This window comes from Schistocerca serialis, chromosome 3 (assembly GCF_023864345.2).
Source record: "Schistocerca serialis cubense isolate TAMUIC-IGC-003099 chromosome 3, iqSchSeri2.2, whole genome shotgun sequence".
NCBI lineage: Eukaryota > Metazoa > Arthropoda > Insecta > Orthoptera > Acrididae > Schistocerca > Schistocerca serialis.
Window position 1 is genome coordinate 562,137,207 of NC_064640.1, and position 17,473 is coordinate 562,154,679.

Here is a 17,473-nt window from a genome sequence, read left to right on the forward strand (position 1 = left end):
TAACACTAAAAGGCTTTTGTACTCAAACAAATGCCACATTTAATTACAAACTACGTAGTAAAGTTAATTTAACAGCAATAGAGAATTTTTTAAACTTTGTCAAGGAACAAGAGTGGCAGGATGTTTACGGTGCTGATAACATAGATGACAAATATAATGCTTTCCTTAACACATTTCTGATGCTCTTTGAGGGTTGCTTTCCATAAGAACATTCTAAACGGGATACTAGCAGTAAAAGGCAGCCTGGCTGGCTTATTAGTGGTATGAGGATATCATGTAGAACAAAGAGGGAATTATATGTTAGAACAGTCAGAATCAGGCTACAGTAGCCCATTACAAATAGTACTGTAAGGTGCTTAAAAATGTTATTAGGAAGTCAAAGAGTATGTGGTATGCATATAGAATACCTAATTCACAGGATAAAATTAAAACCATATGGTCAGTTGTGAAGGAAGTGTGAGATTCGCAGCACAAGGTCAATGATATAAAGTCAGTTCGTAGTAAAAATATTTCTGTTACTGATAAATCAGATATATGTACAGTATTTAACAAACATTTTCTGAGCATTGCTCATGAATTAAATAAAAATTTAGATTCTACAAGGAATCATATAACTCTCTTCACAAATGCCTTTCTGAGATTGAATCACTGAAGATTAAGGACTCTGATGGATATGATGGAGTGCCTAGCAGAATATTAAAGTACTATGCTGCACATGTTAGCCCTGTATTTAGCCACATTTGCAATTTTTCCTGCAGGAATGGTCAGTTTGCTGAATGATTAAATTACTCAGTAGTAAAGGCACTTTATAAAAAGGGAGAAAGGGATAATACAGACAATTTTAGACCTATTTCTATGCCATCAGTGTTTGCTAGTTACTGAAAAGGCTGTGTCTGTAATGATAATTGATCATTTTGTATCACAATTGGTCCATCTCTTACTTTAGTAACAGACAGCAAAAGCAAATTATTTCCAGTGTTGACAATGGCTGTGACGTGGGGTCTGAGTGGGGTACGGTGAAATGGGGGGGTACCCCAGGGATCAGTGTTGGGGACACTCCTGTTCCTTATTTATATAAATGATATGTCCTCTAGTATTACTGGTAACTCTATAATATTTCTGTTTGCTGATGACACTAGGTTGGTAGTAAAGGATGTTGTGTGCAACACTGGCTTGGTTTCAAATATTACAGTTCATGACGTAAGTTCATGGCTTGTAGAAAATAAACTAATGCTAAATCAGAGTAAGACTCAATTTTTACAGTTTATAATGCACAATTCAACAAAACGTGACATTTCAATTTCACAGAACGGGCATATGATTACTGAAACTGAACAGCTCAAATTTATAGGTGTTCAGCCACATGGTAAACTGTTGTGGAAAACCCAAATTCAGGATCTTGTTCAAAGTCTTAATGCTGCCATTTTTATTATTCGAATGGTATCTGATGTAAGTGATCTGCAAAACTTATATATACATATTCACTTATATATACGGGGTGGTCCATTGATCATGACTGGGCCAAATAGCTCATGAAATAAGCATCAAATGAAAAAACTACAAAGAACGAAACTTCTCTAGCTTGAAGGGGAAACCAGATGGCGCTATGGTTGGATAGATGGCGCTGCCACAGGTCAAACAGATATCAACTGCGTTTTTTGAAATAGGAACCCCCATTTTTTATTACATATCCGTGTAGTACATAAAGAAATATGAATGTTTTAGTTGGACCACTTTTATCGCTTTGTAATAGATGGGGCTGTAATAGTCACAAACATATGGCTCACAATTTTAGACTAACAGTTGGTAACAGGTAGGTTTTTTAAATTAAAATACAGAATGTAAGTATGTTTGAACATTTTATTTTGGTTGTTCCAATGTGATACATGTACCTTTGTTAACTCATCATTTCTGAGAATGCATGCCGTTACAGCATGATTACCTGTAAATACAACATTAATGCAATAAATGCTGAAAATGATTTCTGTCAACCTCAATGCATTTGGCAATACGTGTAATGACATTCCTCTCAACAGCGAGTAGTTCGCCTTCCATAACATTCGCACATGCATTGACAATGTGCTGATGCATGATGTCAGACGCTATCGCTGGATCACGGTAGCAAATATCCTTCAACTTTGCCCACAGAAGGAAATCCAGGGACGACAGATCTGGTGAAAATGCGGGCCATGCTATGGTACCTTGACGACCAATACACCTGTCATGAAATACGCTATTCAATACCGCTTCAACTGCATGCGAGCTATGTGCTGGACATCCATCATGTTGGAAGTACATCGCCATTCTGTCATGCAGTGAAACATCTTGTAGTAACATCAGTAGAACATTACATAGGAAATCAGCATACATTGCACCATTTAGATTGCCATCGATAAAATGGGGGCCAATTATCCTTCCTCCCATAATGCCGCACCATACATTAACCTGCCAAGGTCGCTGATGTTCCACTTGTCACAGCCATCGTGGATTTTCCATTGCCCAGTAGTGTATATTATGTCGGTTTACATTACCACTGTTGGTGAATGATGATTCGTCACTAAATAGAATGTGTGCAAAAAATCTGTCATCGTCCCATAATTTCTCTTGTGCCGATGGCAGAACTGGACACGATGTTCAAAGTCATCACCATGCAGTTCCTGGTGCATAGAAATATGGTACGGGTGCAATCGATATTGATGTAGCATTCTCAACACCGACGTTTTTGAGAGTCCTGATTCTAGTGCAATTTGTCTGCTACTGATGTGCGGATTAGCTGCGACAGCTGCTAAAACACCTACTTGGGCATCTTCATTTGTTGCAGGTTGTGGTTGACATTTCGCACATGGCTGAACACATCCTGTATCCTTAAATAACATAACTATCCGGCGAACGGCCTGGACACTTGGATGATGTCATCCAGGATACCGAGCAGCATACATAGCACACGCCCGTTGGGTGTTTTGATCACAATAGCCATACATCAACACGATATTGACCTTTTCCGCAGTTGGTAAATGGTCCATTTTAACACGCGAAATGTATCACAAAGCAAATACTGTCCGCACTGGCAGAATGTTGCATGATACCACATACTTATACGTTTGCGACTACTACAGCACCATCTATCACAAAGTGAAAAAAGTGGTCCAACTAAAACATTCTTATTTCTTTACATATTACATGAATATGTAATAAAAAATTGGGGTTCATATTTTAAAAAATGCAGTTGATATCCGTTTGACCTATGGCAGCGCCATCTAGAGGGCCAGCCATAGTGCCATCTGGTTTCCCCCTTCAAGCTAGACGAGTTTTGTTCTTTATAGTTTTTTGGTTTGATGCTAGTTCTTGAGATATTTGGCCTGGTCACTATCAATGGACCACTTATTCACTTATGAAATTTGTTATTAACAATCAGAACGAATTCAAAAGTAATAGCAGTGTACATGGCTACAACACTAGGAGAAAGGACGATCTTCACTACTCAAGGTTAAATATAACTTTGGCTCAGAAGGGGGTAAATTATGCTGCCACAGAAGTCTTTGGTCACTTACTTAATAGCATCAAAAGTCTGACAGATAGCCATATTGCATTTAAAAGGAAATTAAAAGAATTTGTGAATGCTAACTCCTTCTACTCATTAGATGAATTTTTGGATATAGTAAGTGGGTAATTTTCCCACACCTCTCCCAACAACAAAAAAATATTACGTTTCATGTAATATTTTGTGTAATGTAATATCTTGTATAGACACCTTTTATTAACCTGACACATTCCACATCATTACGAAATGTCATATTCATGATCTATGGAGCAAGTACCAATCTAATCTAATCTCTAACCTAATCATTCAACATGAAAACGCAAACATTTGCAAGGCTCACAAAATCATCACCATACTCCCCAATCAATAAACTGGGCAAAGCTGCAGGAGAAAAGAATTCATCTGGTATTTTTAATGCTTTATCTTACACCAGCTTGGTGGCAGAAATTTCCTGCCTTCCTTAACTATGGTTCTCAACCCCAGCAGCACTATGACTCTGCATAGGAGGATAAAGCAGCTTTGAGCACGCAAGGCATATGCTCCACCATCCCATAACTGCAGGGATGGTAGCTCATAGTCCACACATGTTTACAACTGCACAAAAGCTAAAGTTTCTCTCCTTGGAACTACTCTAATCTATGACCCAGTATCCACTAGGATATGAGCTCCTAACATTTTGTTCATTATAAATAATCTTTCAGAGCCATCAGCTACTGATATTGTAGCATTATTGTTGAATGGTAGGCACTCTGTAGTATCTGGACAAGCATGTGCACCTACTGGTACTCGTTGAGAGTGTTTGGGTACATGGAGGATTGTGTGCACTTTCTCATAGCTTTACCAAAATGTCTGTGGTACTAGTACCAGGATCAGTGGTCTTCAGCAGAGTTATGTTCATTCCTATCGTCATTGTCTCCCTTCCTTGCAAGCTGTGAATTAAGCCTAACCAATTCATTGATCAATTTGTCCATAGATGGCTCTGGTGCTGAATGACACTGCATACTGTGAAATGTGTGGAAGGGGGCCAATTTCAGCTGCGACTGTTTGAGTAATTTGGGGCTACCATCCATAACTTTCCTCATCATGGTACACGAATTACTGCACAAAAAGGCATTAGCCACAGCACCCACCTTACACACTGATTCACCACTGAGAGTGCAGTGAAAGTAGAGAGAATAGCTTGTCCATTCTGTGGAAGCCAATGGAGCCAAAATAGCTTAAATGATCCCTCTGACAACAGTTTGTTCCCCATCAGTGTGAATAGTGACTGGAGTATATAGAATGGGAAATCACTGGCACAAAACTCAGTGTCCTATATCTGACAAAGTCATGATTCTGATGATAAAAGAAAATTCTGCAGCACAGTTTCATTAAATAATAAGTGTGATTGTTGACTCAAAACATTGTCAATTTGTTCACTTGCACCTAATTCCAGCTGGGAAATAATTAAAGTAAACTGATCAGCATCTGAGACAATGCCATGTAACCTGAAAATGACTTCCTACTGTGTAATCCAAAGTTGTGCTCTTGTAGATCAGAAGGAAGAAATTTTTGTGTTGCTGACTCTGTTACTGTTGTTGTTGTTTGAGATAGTGCTGGGAACTGCAGCAGTTGGCTGTGGTACAGCACAGCTTACCAACAACAAACCTTGAGATTTTGTCTTTACTGTGTTGCCATGATGAAAGGGAAAAGTCTCCATTCAGTTTATGGTCATCACTTTAAGGAGTATGTCAATATGATTTTCTTTAATGAACAAGCTTGTTAATACCAACATTTTATTATATCTTTCCACACCACTCAGTAACATAAGATCCAGAACACATTAGAACAACAAGAGCAAGCAAAGAACATCATAATAAAAAAATCAAAAAAGACAAAGATCATTTGCATATTCTAAGATAGAGGTCAAGGATTGTTTTTATCTTAATGACTGTTCTCAAATTTATTGACTCCCAATGTGTCCACCAAAGCATCATTTGTATTGGTGACAAAGGGATCCATATATGGATATACATGTCCAAACATGGAGTATGATGTAGAGTGAGCAATGTACTGGTAGACTACAATTTATGTGAGACAGGCCATATCAGTTCACCAGACTGGAGCTCTACAAATCACTGATGCAACAACACAAACAAATGACTACACCAAAATTGCTGGCTTTGTATTGACTACTGCCTGAAAGAAATCATTACCAACAAGTTGACAGTTCACTAGACGTGTTTGGCCTATCTGGCTAAGCAGCAAGTAAATCACAGTTTGGAGTAGTTGTCTCTGTTTCTATCATTGCACACAATGAGCAGTCAGACCTTGATCAGGGCAAACAGAGATGTGGTAATGATTTGACTGTACTACACATAGTTAGTGGATCAGATTAACAGGAAAGTAAATCAGAACTAACAACTAGTGCACTCCTTCTTGTTACCTCCAGTACTACAATATGAGCTGATGAGGAAATAGAAGAGGAAGTGATTTAATGAAATTGTGGACAGACAGTGCCACTTCCTGACAAATATAGTAAATCACCCAGAAGACATGGTTTGATGTCAATGTAAGTTCACACATATACAAAACATTGGTTGTTATATGAATGATTAAAGTTGCAATTTTCCATGACAGGTAGTATGGCAACAAGTGTGCATTAGTGTTTATCATAGTTAGTGTAGTTATCATGTGAGCAGAAGCAGGACAAGAACAGTGTCAGAAGTGGAATGATTTCTGTGAAGGACATGGATATTCCACATACTCATGTGACACATCATTATCAGCTCTTGACTGAGTTTGAAAGAGACCTTATTGTTGGCCTCTATTCGTGCAGTTTTCAGATTTTTTTGGAATTCAGATTTGACAGTTGTCTGAAATTGGACTGCATGGGAATGTGATGCCAGTTCAACCATCACCAAGGTTCTGGCCAATCACATCTTACCACCCAAAGGTAGGCTTCCCATACTTTGCACCAAGCATATTGTGATCCCTTCACATCTGTGCATGGCATCCAAGAGAAAGCAATGGACACCTTACAACATTCTGTGTCCTCCTGTGCCATTGGCTGGAGACTAGCAGCTGAGTGAATTACCATCCCATGCATAGGCTTTTATTATCATCACAACACAGATGGTTGGCAGCAGTGCTGTGACAAAGCAGATGTACTGCTGATGCATGTTGTCGCAATGGGTGTGCAGTGAATCACAGTTCTGCACTATCCTGGATTACCTTATCAGTGCATATGGTGACTACTTTGGGAGAGGTTCCATTCTTCTGATGTTTTGGAGAGAAACACTTGTGTTACTCCTGATATTATGGTGTGGGGCCATTGGGTATGATTTCAGGTCACAGCGAGTAGTCATCACTGGAACTCTCATGGTACAACAATAAGTCATGTACATCTCCCAGCCTCATGTGTTATCTCTCATGCAACAATAATGTGGCACTATTTTTCAACAGAACAGTGCTCATCCAAATATGGCACATATCTCTGACACGTATCTCTATCAGCTGACTATCTGTCCCAGATAGAACATGTGTGGGACTAGCTGAGACATGAATTCCAATCCAGTATCCAGGGTACCAATGGCAAGTCATAAGAGTTGTGGGCCAGGTTGCCTCAAGAGGATAGAACAGCTTTATGGCAGCCTTTCCAGCCAAGTCAGCACATGCATCTAGGCCAGAGTGGGTCAGATTGATATGTGGGCTCACTTCAGCAAATCATTTATAAATTTCATTTCATTCTGTAATCACTGAGATAACATCACATATCCTCTCAACATGTGAAATTCCATTTTGTTTCCTAGTCCCCTTCTGGGTGCTTCATTCACTTTGTCTGGCAGTATACTTTAAATGCTGTGTAAAGAAGCATGTATCTTGAAGTTTACGTCACAGATTCTTGTTAGAAAAATGTTTTGTCTGAGAACATTATTACATTTTTAATGAGAGAATAGATTTTTCTTAGATATGTGGCAGTTTTTTGAACAATTATAGTGCAGTCAGTCTCTGCATGGATATACATATTGGGACATATCCCAAATTCATTTAATTTATGCTGCTCATAATGTATTTATGTCACACATTATTATTATATAATGTCTTTTTCAGGTCTATGATATTTTTTAGTAAGGAAGGAAGTATTAGCTAAGGATGAACTAACTTAAAGTGACTGCATAAAGAGCAAAACAATAATCTAGAGCTCCTCCTCTTGGAAAAAATGCTGATAGCTTTATTAAAAAAAAATTGGTACTTGGATCTGAGGGTTAGTGAGGATACCACAATACATCATGTATCATTGTATTAGGCCATGTGTTTATTTGTAAAAGTGAAAAACAGATCACTGATAATTAATATATAATAACAATGTAAAGGGAAAATGATACCCTGTATGGGGGGTTTGAGGAAGTGAAGGTACTCCAGGACCACGGAAACCAGTTGTTAGAAATTTCCTTCATCTCTTCAGTACGAGCACTTTCGAAATCTCTGCCTCTGGACAAAACTGCTCCATAAACCAACACTATAATTCACTGTGGACAAGCAATAATTGACATTTGCATAGTATTATCAGAATCCTATTGGATCATTCTCTTCAACCCAATCCTTAACTCTGGATGCTCCAGTGTTGCCTTAGAACAATGAGACTGGTTGCCATAAAATAATTAAATTCATTGCTATCATTAATAACTTGACATCCATTGTGGGATAAATGCTTTCTCCAGTCTTCCTTATATACAGCACATGACAAAAATAGTGATGCACCCACAAGTGGAGGAGGAGGAGGAGGAGACGATGTGGAAATTCATGTGTTGAGAGGGTATACAATGTCATGTCAGTGCTTACAACAATGAGTCAAATTTACAATGAACTTGGCAGTATAGCCCATTTATCAATATGATGCTGTGCCCAATTTGGTGTGGACACATAGAGTTATTCAGCTGGGAAAGGTGTCATAAGGCTATTGTATCCTCTCCTGAGGCAAGCTGGTCCACAACTTTTGTATCTGGTCCTTGGCATTGTGGATACTCTCACTGGGACAGAGTTGACGTTTAAGCTGACCCACAGATGTTCTATAGGTGATAGATGTGAGGATCCTGCTGCCCAAATGAGTACCTCAACATCAAGCACACGAGAAGTAACACATGAAGTTGCAGGATGTCTGTGAAGAAACATTGTGCCATCTAAGCCCCCTCAATCACTACCAGCTGGACTTTAACCTATATTCAGTGGCTCTTCAAACCATGATGACACTGAGAGTAAAACCACTGCGCTTTTCCAAAATATTGGAAGAATGAGCCACCTGCCCAGGTGACTGACATATCAACAACAATGGCCATCCATTGTAGTGGAGAACTGCCATTTATAGCTGAACTTAATGTGCTGTCATTCATCAGTAATCCATACTTCCAGATCATGGCTCCACTCCAGATATAGCTATTGGTGTTCTTGGTGTTAATGTTATCCTATGATGGGATGGTAATTTTCTAGTCTGTCTGTTGCTACTCTCTAACCAGAGGTGCAGGCTGATGTAGAATGCTGCAGGGAGGCCATTATTTGTTGTCAGATAGCTGGTACAGATGTGACAGACTTACAATGTTCGTGGTGCACAATACTGTGATTCTGTCTTGTAGTGGTCAGACATGGTCAACTAGGAACCTGATGACACGTACACCTGCCCTCATGTCTTTATGCAACCCATCATTAAGCCTGACATATCCAAATGCCCAAAAAATTTATTTACTGCATCAATTGATCAGATGTTCATGCTCTTTCTATTATCTATCTGACCTAGGGACAATACTAAAAACAATCAACACAAATGAATTCTGCTGACTGTTCCATCTGTCACACAGAACTGTATTTACATACCCACCAATAGTGTGTATGTGTAGGAAGTTACATTAACATCCAATAATATCTTATGACTGCTTTCCTTTTTTGTCAGGCAGTGTATAATGATTACCTGTAACGTGCATCTAAGTTGTTCTTGCATGATTTCTAACATCTTTCAACTTTCCACCAGGGCATCATTTTAGCCTTACCTTCTCTCTTGTGATCTAGCCAAGAGCTTGATTGGTTCATCTACTATCCACTTGCCTGAATATCTGTCCCATTATTTCAATTAGTAGCTTCTTTCTCAAGAGCTTATTGGCAAACCTTTATTAAAACTCAACATCCATGAATCCCAGGTAGGCAGATAATTTACACTCATTACTCTATTCTATAATTTTGTTCATGACTTACATGTGGTCCATTCTACGATATTAACTTCTAAAACCAAGTTACTCTATCACTTGATTAAAACACATTGTATTTGTTATGTGGCTGGTATAAATGTTTGTAAATATCTCATTCATTATAAGCAGGAGTCTATGTGGTCTTTGGTTCTTTAGGTAACATCTTATCTTTCTTGTGAGGTACAACAATGTAAGTATTGTTCTAGTTTTTCAGAAATGTCTCCTAATTCTGATATTTTGTAAATAATTTTACACATTTGAGGTACCATAATTAACATTATTCATTTCGGGAACAAAAAAGAAAATCATTCTAATACAGTTGAAATGTCAGTTGCTTTTATATAAATTTCACCAAACTAATAATCATAGACTTTTTTGGCTGTGTGCTGGCAGCATCTGGTGCTAACATTGCAGTATGCTACTGAAATGCATCAAATCAAGTATTGCTGTGAAGCATGAAAGTGTTAAATTTTATAAAAACAGTTTGCATTATTAATTTGCATCTGTTTTATACCACAGACTCACTATTCCATCTCAATTCTATACTTACAAAAATTAATATATGTTTGATACTTATACATCATTATGACTCCCTTCTTGTTTATCAAGGAAGGTAGCACAATGGTTAGCACAGTGGACACATATTGGGGAGAATGATGGTTCAAACCTGTGTCCAACCATCCTGATTTAGGTTTCCCATGATTTCCCTACATCACTTCTGGCAAATTCTAGGATGGTTCCTTTGGAAGGGTATAACCGACTTCCTTCTCCATCCTTTCTTAATCTTAAGTGACCACTGACCTTGCTGTTTGGTCCCCTCCCCCGAATCAACCAACCAGTCTTCTTGTCTAAGTTGTAAGTATTATTTAAAATGGTAGAGCTTTGAGAATACTCACCTGCAAAGCATTAAATAGAAGCTGATGTTCAAATTTCTTAACACCAAGAATCTGTTGAAACATATCATACAGCTGTTCCTTTGAGAGTATTAGCTCACTGTTGAGAGACTGTTGCTGCATCCTTGATGGCCTTTTAGTATCTTCTTCACCAACTGAAAAATTAAAGATTGCTCCTTTAACACATCATCTGTGACTAGTAAATAAGAGCTTCTAGTTGATTATGTTCCATGAATCATGTTCACAATTTATCGCTATAAAATGTCAGTGATGTACAAAAGTAAAATGTGTGGTAGGCGGCTACCTGTGGAATGTTTATACCAGTAAATCTTACTGAACTTCAGGTTAAAGCTACTCTAGCTTAAAATTAACTGAATAAAGCACTTCCCCTCCTGCCACATTCCCCCTCTCCCCACCCTGCTCCACCATTATGAACTGCATCATAATCAAAGGAAAATATTCCTGATTCTCATATATGGGTATACGACAGAATATCATTTACACCACGTATATAGCAATAACAAGAATAGACCTAATATTGATCACTATGGTACACATGTAATAATCAGCCTCCACTCTGAAATTTTGTTTTCTCAGGTACATCAACTTCATTTCTTAATGTGACACACTGCAATCTTTTAGGTAGATAGGACGAAAACAAATTATCAGAATGATCTCTGATAGTATAACACTGGAGTTCTACACAATGAACTAGTTCAACAAGCAAAAGAATGTACAATCTAGCAGTATTTTATCCGTTAAATTTTGTAATTTGTTTATTGAAAAGTTGTGGAGAGACTCTCCAAAATCCAAAAAGAAACTGACTAAATATCTCACGTTGAGAAAGGTGTGTTATTCTTCTTGTATGCAAACCCTTTTCCAGTACCTTCAGGAAGAAGGTAAACAATGAGACTGGTCAGTAATTATTATCTACCTTATTACACAGTATATTTCAGCTGGTCTGGAATTTTACCATGTGATTGTGATGTATTGTGTATATAATTCAATACACTGCATATATGTGTATAAAACAATTTTAAAATTTTAACTGAGGTATTATTAACTGCATGGAATACTGTCCTCTTGAGAGAGTCAATTTATATGGCAGACAATGGAACAACTGCAAATTGGTTTTAAATATACAGCATTTCTCCTTGCACATATATGGTTGGTTTACCCTTGTGAACTGCCCATATTAAACTCTTTTGAGTTACTTAAAGGAAGTGGTTATTATTTTCCTGTCTTCTGTAATAACTTAAGCTCCACATTTGCTAATAGTGAAACCACAAAATCAGTTAAATAGTTTCTATATTAATTTAATTTGTGAAGTATCTGTGCTAACAGAATAGAAATGCAGAAAACACAAGTCCGAAAACAATTTCTTGGACTCACCAAAATGAAACAATAATACAATCTCAAAAAGAACAACAGACTTGATCCCAACTGTGGATCAACACAAATATAAAATAACAGATAATAATAGAAAAGACCTGACTCTTCATGGGCAGTGATCGCAATAAACAATTCTACAATGTCAAGATGTTCATCCATCTGCAAGAGATCGGCCAGCTAGAAGAGGCATCTGGCTGCCAGGTTGGCAGCTCTATATACTTCCAAGTGGTGTGTTGAACTGCCTGTTGTTGACAGTGCGCTACCCTATAAAGCCCGTCTGGCAGATGTATCTGCCAGAACTATTTACGATCACATGCCTGGCATATCAAAGCAGTTCCTGGGCTAGCTGCAACCTCTGGTGAAGCTGTTCTGCAGGTTCTTTGAACATGTAGCAGTCCCTGGCGGCCATTGGTGGAGACCTGGTGTTGTGTCGTGGCCGCTGGTAAATATTTGTGTTGACAACACAGACGACATAAATTTTCCTGATGACCATATGCCCTGTGATGCAGGCATCCCATGTTGGTTGGACGTAAAGTGGGATGCTGATGCTACAATGGCGCTACAATGTATGAAGTGGGTGGCCACAGCAATTTAAATACCTAATTTTATTAATTTCAAATATTTACAGAGCTTTTTAATTTTTTAATAACCAAGAGACCACAGTAATTCTCATAATATCAAATCAGTACCGTCTCAATTTTTGCTCTATGCTTTCCATTTAAATTTCTTTTCCTTACACATGTTATTATAATTTGTTTGTGATTTGTGGCCTTTTTTTATACATGTGGTGTATGTTCTTTCAGACATTAAGGCAAGGATGACCGACTGATGACTTCAGGCGCACCATGCTCAAACACTTATGGGAACTGGAAAAATTGCACAAGTAATGTGGATAATTGGGAAGAGAATATGCATCAGTAGTGTTTGGATAAGTTGAGAATCTGGGTCTGATGGGAAGTATGCTACAATAGTCCCTGCAGTTGTGATGACCACTATGTGTGGATGACACAGTAGTCAGTGCACCTGCCTAGTAACCAAGAGGCCTGGGTCTGAATCCCAGTCCAGTACAAATTCTCAACTTCCCCCACAGATTTAAATCAATACCCACTGGCAGCTAATGCCATTAATTTCTCTGTGGCTTTTTTGCTGTCTCATTAGTTATATTATGTGTTGTTTTAAGGGAAAGTCATTCGTTATGAATAAATGATAAAAGTTCATCCTAAACTACATTACATTTAGGGCTGGCATCCATTTTGTCATGCTGAATTCCAAACTATGACTGTTTCCTTCAGTCCCTGCCCTGTTTGGTGGTATTGTAGGTTTATCATTGAACAACTTATTGTTGACCAAATGCCATTGAGTACAGTATTTGGGGGCAGGAAACAATTATAAAAGACCAGTGAAAGTGAATTATCTTGCTACAGCTCCAAAATAAATCTTTTGATGCTCCTGCTCATTTTGTTGATAAGTGGCTGATAAAGGCGACTTACACTTACCTACAGATGCAATTTCTCTCTCACACAAACATTGTTTGTTGGTTGATAATGAGGAGGAGAGGATTCATTTACATTATCCACAATAATGGTTTACCCTCTCTTAGCTCTTTTCCCACTGAAGTCATCCTTCCCATAGATATAATACCTTTTGTCAAATGTGTCATGCAATTTTACATGAATTTCTTAGCAATATAAGCACAAAGCACTACACTAGCATGAATCCATTTGTTAACTTTGTACAACAGGAGACATTTTATTTTATCTTTTCCCTCATGTTCCCGTTAATGTGGGGACACTCTGAGATTTTGGACTCAGTAAGTGAGCTTACAGGCTCCTACACACTGACTTTGATTCTGATCATTTCTGCATGGATTATCATCTGATTCACCACATGGTACCAGTGCAATATGGCCTGGTGGAGTTCATACCTTTCTTTTGCCAATTCCAATTTTTATCACCAATATCACCAATTTCTCCTTCAATGGAGATACTGGTGATTTAGCAATTGGGGACGCACTCTCTGATTCTTATTGGCCTGGCTAATGGGATGACCATTTCCTAGAAAATCTAGTTAACAATGTGGAGTAGACTATTGATTTAGCTGTTACTTCCAGCAGAGCATGCATACCTGCCAATGCAAGCGACTGTTCTGGATTCAGTTGCTTAATTTTGAGTACATGAATCCCTTTTCTGAAAACCTGACACAGTCACAAATGCAAATAGTGGGTTCAATGTTGGCAGCTTCTGCATCATATATAACTTTTTTGTCTCAGTGAAGTAAGTAACCTCATAACTTAATCTTATGTGTATTCATTTCCTCTATAAGAACAGGAGAGTAAAACAGTTCCCACAGAATAGTGTTGCTGAACATTTTGTTCCATTTTCATAAACTGGCCAGCTGTATGGTGGTATGCCTACACAGCTGGCACTTGAAACAGTGCATGTAGTTATAATGTATGGTGTTAATTGTAAGTGAATAAATTTTGATTTCATATGATCTGGAAGTGTCAGAGAATTAAGTGTGTATGTTAAAGAGGCTGCATTTTTAACAGACCATTAAGACTCTTCATAATATTGTTCACATTGGATACTCTTTTACCTTTTCTTTTAGTTCTTAATTCATGATACTCAGAAAATCTATGCAAGACATAATATCCTTTCTTGAATTTAGAACATTGTGAATTCTTTAAGAAGTTATTGAAGATGACTGCTAGGTGAAGGAAAAGTGTACTTCATGAATGAAAATAGATTATTTTCAAATAAAATGTGCTTGACTGCTGTGCAATTCACTGTTAATCAAGTATTAGTATCTGTTCATATAGTAAAACTGAAAGGTGAGCATTTTTCACATGAAAAATGTGAAAAATATTTTGCCTAAACAGTAACTACAAAATGTGTATCTTTTGTCATCAGTTTTATTTTGAGTAACTCAAATTAATGTTAATCAAAATTGTAAATGCTTCTAAAATGTAGTACAAATCAATCATTTTTACATAAATTTACATGAAGTGTCATTCTCACCCTTTTTTATGCAAATTTCCTGATCTTGCATCACAAAATCTGTCTTATGGTTCGCCCAATTCATTTATATGAACCTTGTGATCTTATATGAGAAACGAATATTATATATAGCCTGACAGTAAGTAAAGCACGCACAAGACATGGCAGTTATGTAACTGATTGAAGCTGCAATTCTCTGTGACAGGCAGAACATCCATCAGAGTGCATGTTCAGTGTTGTTACCAGTCCAGGCAGTGTATATAAAGGGCACGAACAAAATCAGATGTTGAGGGATCACTGAGAAAGATATGGGGATATTTTGTACAAGTCTGAGACAGCATTATTAGTACCTGACAGAGTCTGAAACAGGTCTCATTTTGTGTCTCCATTTGATTGGCTGATTGAATCACATAATATGTGAAATTTTGATGTGACCGTGGCCTAATGTTGGACTGTGTGGAAAACTGAAAGCAGGTATTGTCATTTTCAAATTTCTAGTCAACCACATATGGCCATTACAAGGGAGTAACACCATATTGTGCATCAAGCCCATTTTAAGCCCTTCATCTCTGTGCATGCCATCCAAGAACAAGTAATTGACTGCGTGAAACAATCTATGTGATTCTGTGCTAGGGATTTACCATCCCAAGTGTATGCTGCTGTCAACACAATACAAATATTTCATTTTTAGTGATGACATTACTGGGATGCATGATAAATGGCACTGCATTGTGTTCAGTGATGATTCGTGGTTCTGCACTACCCTGGATGACCATTGTCAGTGAGTATGGTGTCATAGGGGGACCTCCCATTCTGCCACTGTTTTGGACAGGCACAGTGGTGTTAGTGTCAGTGTTATTATGACGGGAGCCATTGGGTTTGACTTCAAGTCAAAGCTGGTAGTCACTGAGCGCACTCTGACGGCACAACAGTGTGTCACAGACATTATATATCCTTATGTGTTACCTCTTATGTGACAACCTCATGGTGCCAATTTTCTCTTCCACACGTGGCAGGTGTCTTTATGAACTGTCGATGTGATGTTGAGTTTCTCTCATGGCCAGCTTGATCTCCAGATCTATCCCCAACAGAGCATGTGTGGAATCAGCTGATATGGCAACTCTGTCTCAGTTCCAAAATACATAATATCAAGAACCAGTTACCATAGTTGTCGGCCAGCATGCCCCAGGAGAGGATTTAATGGCTTTATGACATTCTTCACAACTGAATCAGTACATGCACATAGGCCAGAGTGCCAAATGTCATACTGGTGAGTGGGCTTATACTGCCACAATTTTGTGAATTTTAGTCATTGCAGTAATCAATAAAATAACATCACACGACCTCTCAAACCAAGAAGTTTCATTTTGTTTGCTACTCCCTGTATGAGTGCTTCACTTTTTGTGTCAGGAAGCGTATATTGTTTCTTATCAACATATATCACAACATTTAAGGTGGTGTTGTGAGGTGATTTTAACAAATAAATGACCATGAAAAAAAATTCAGGTTAGTGAGCAGTGAAATATAATGTAATTTATGCCATTTTTGTTTCATTGAGGTTTACACAGTGGATAGATTTATTTACAAATCAAAGAGGCTTTCTCCAGTCACCTTATCATACATCATAAAGAAACAGACTGATTGAGGGGGAGCTGGAAGAAGCCAAAACTGAATTATCCAGGATTAGGAGAGAGGTTGAAAACTGGCAGACAGTAAGGCAGTAGAGAGAAATAATTTTTGTTGCAAAAAATAGTTGTAATTAGTTTTCAGGGCTGAGTTGAGAGGAGCATGATTATCCAAGAAAAGTATGTGTAGAAAACATACTATTGACCTCAGTCATTTTTAAGGAACCCAAGTTTGTATGAGTGAGTAAGTTGCAGAAGGTACTGCTACTAGTAACTTAGCATGGGTGAGGTATAGGCACTTTGTAACAGGATATGCTAGGTACAAGGAGGATCATAGAGTATGAGTGAGCTGGGAAGGTAACTGTGTGGACAGGGAGAGGTCATACAACACAGGTGCTGACTTTGATATGACGGATTCCTTAACTTCGGTTTTGTTGTTTTGGCATTATGCTCAGCTATGTACAAGCAATGAGGTGAAGCATGTTAATGTTGAAAGTAAATGACACTGATTATGTCTGACTTGGTACACATTGCTCTGTTACCTAGTAGTATTACTGGCAGATGGTGTTTCACTTATTGCCAACATCTTAACCCATCAAGGGAAACAAACTTTCAGAGATGTTTAATGAGGGTATAGTGGGTGAGTCTCAGGACAGTTATGGCCACATTTATGATGTGGTATGAAGACAACTGCCAGCAACTAGCACATGAGAGTAGAGTATTATTGCCTTCTCATTTGGAGGGAGGTCCTAGTGTTAAACAACCCCATGAAGTTAGTAAGGCAAACATTGGGCTAAAGACAAACTGT

General features: G+C 38.1%; 1 protein-coding gene across 1 annotated transcript in view; it reads right to left on the minus strand.

Moving 5' to 3' along the window:
- The window catches only part of LOC126470456 (calcium-dependent secretion activator-like), a 1,485,604-nt gene that overhangs the window by 829,358 nt on the left and 638,773 nt on the right, over positions 1-17,473 (minus strand). The window contains exon 7 of the mRNA XM_050098305.1: positions 10,656-10,807. Coding sequence (XP_049954262.1) covers positions 10,656-10,807 — 152 coding nt within the window. The remainder of the gene's footprint in view (positions 1-10,655; positions 10,808-17,473) is intronic.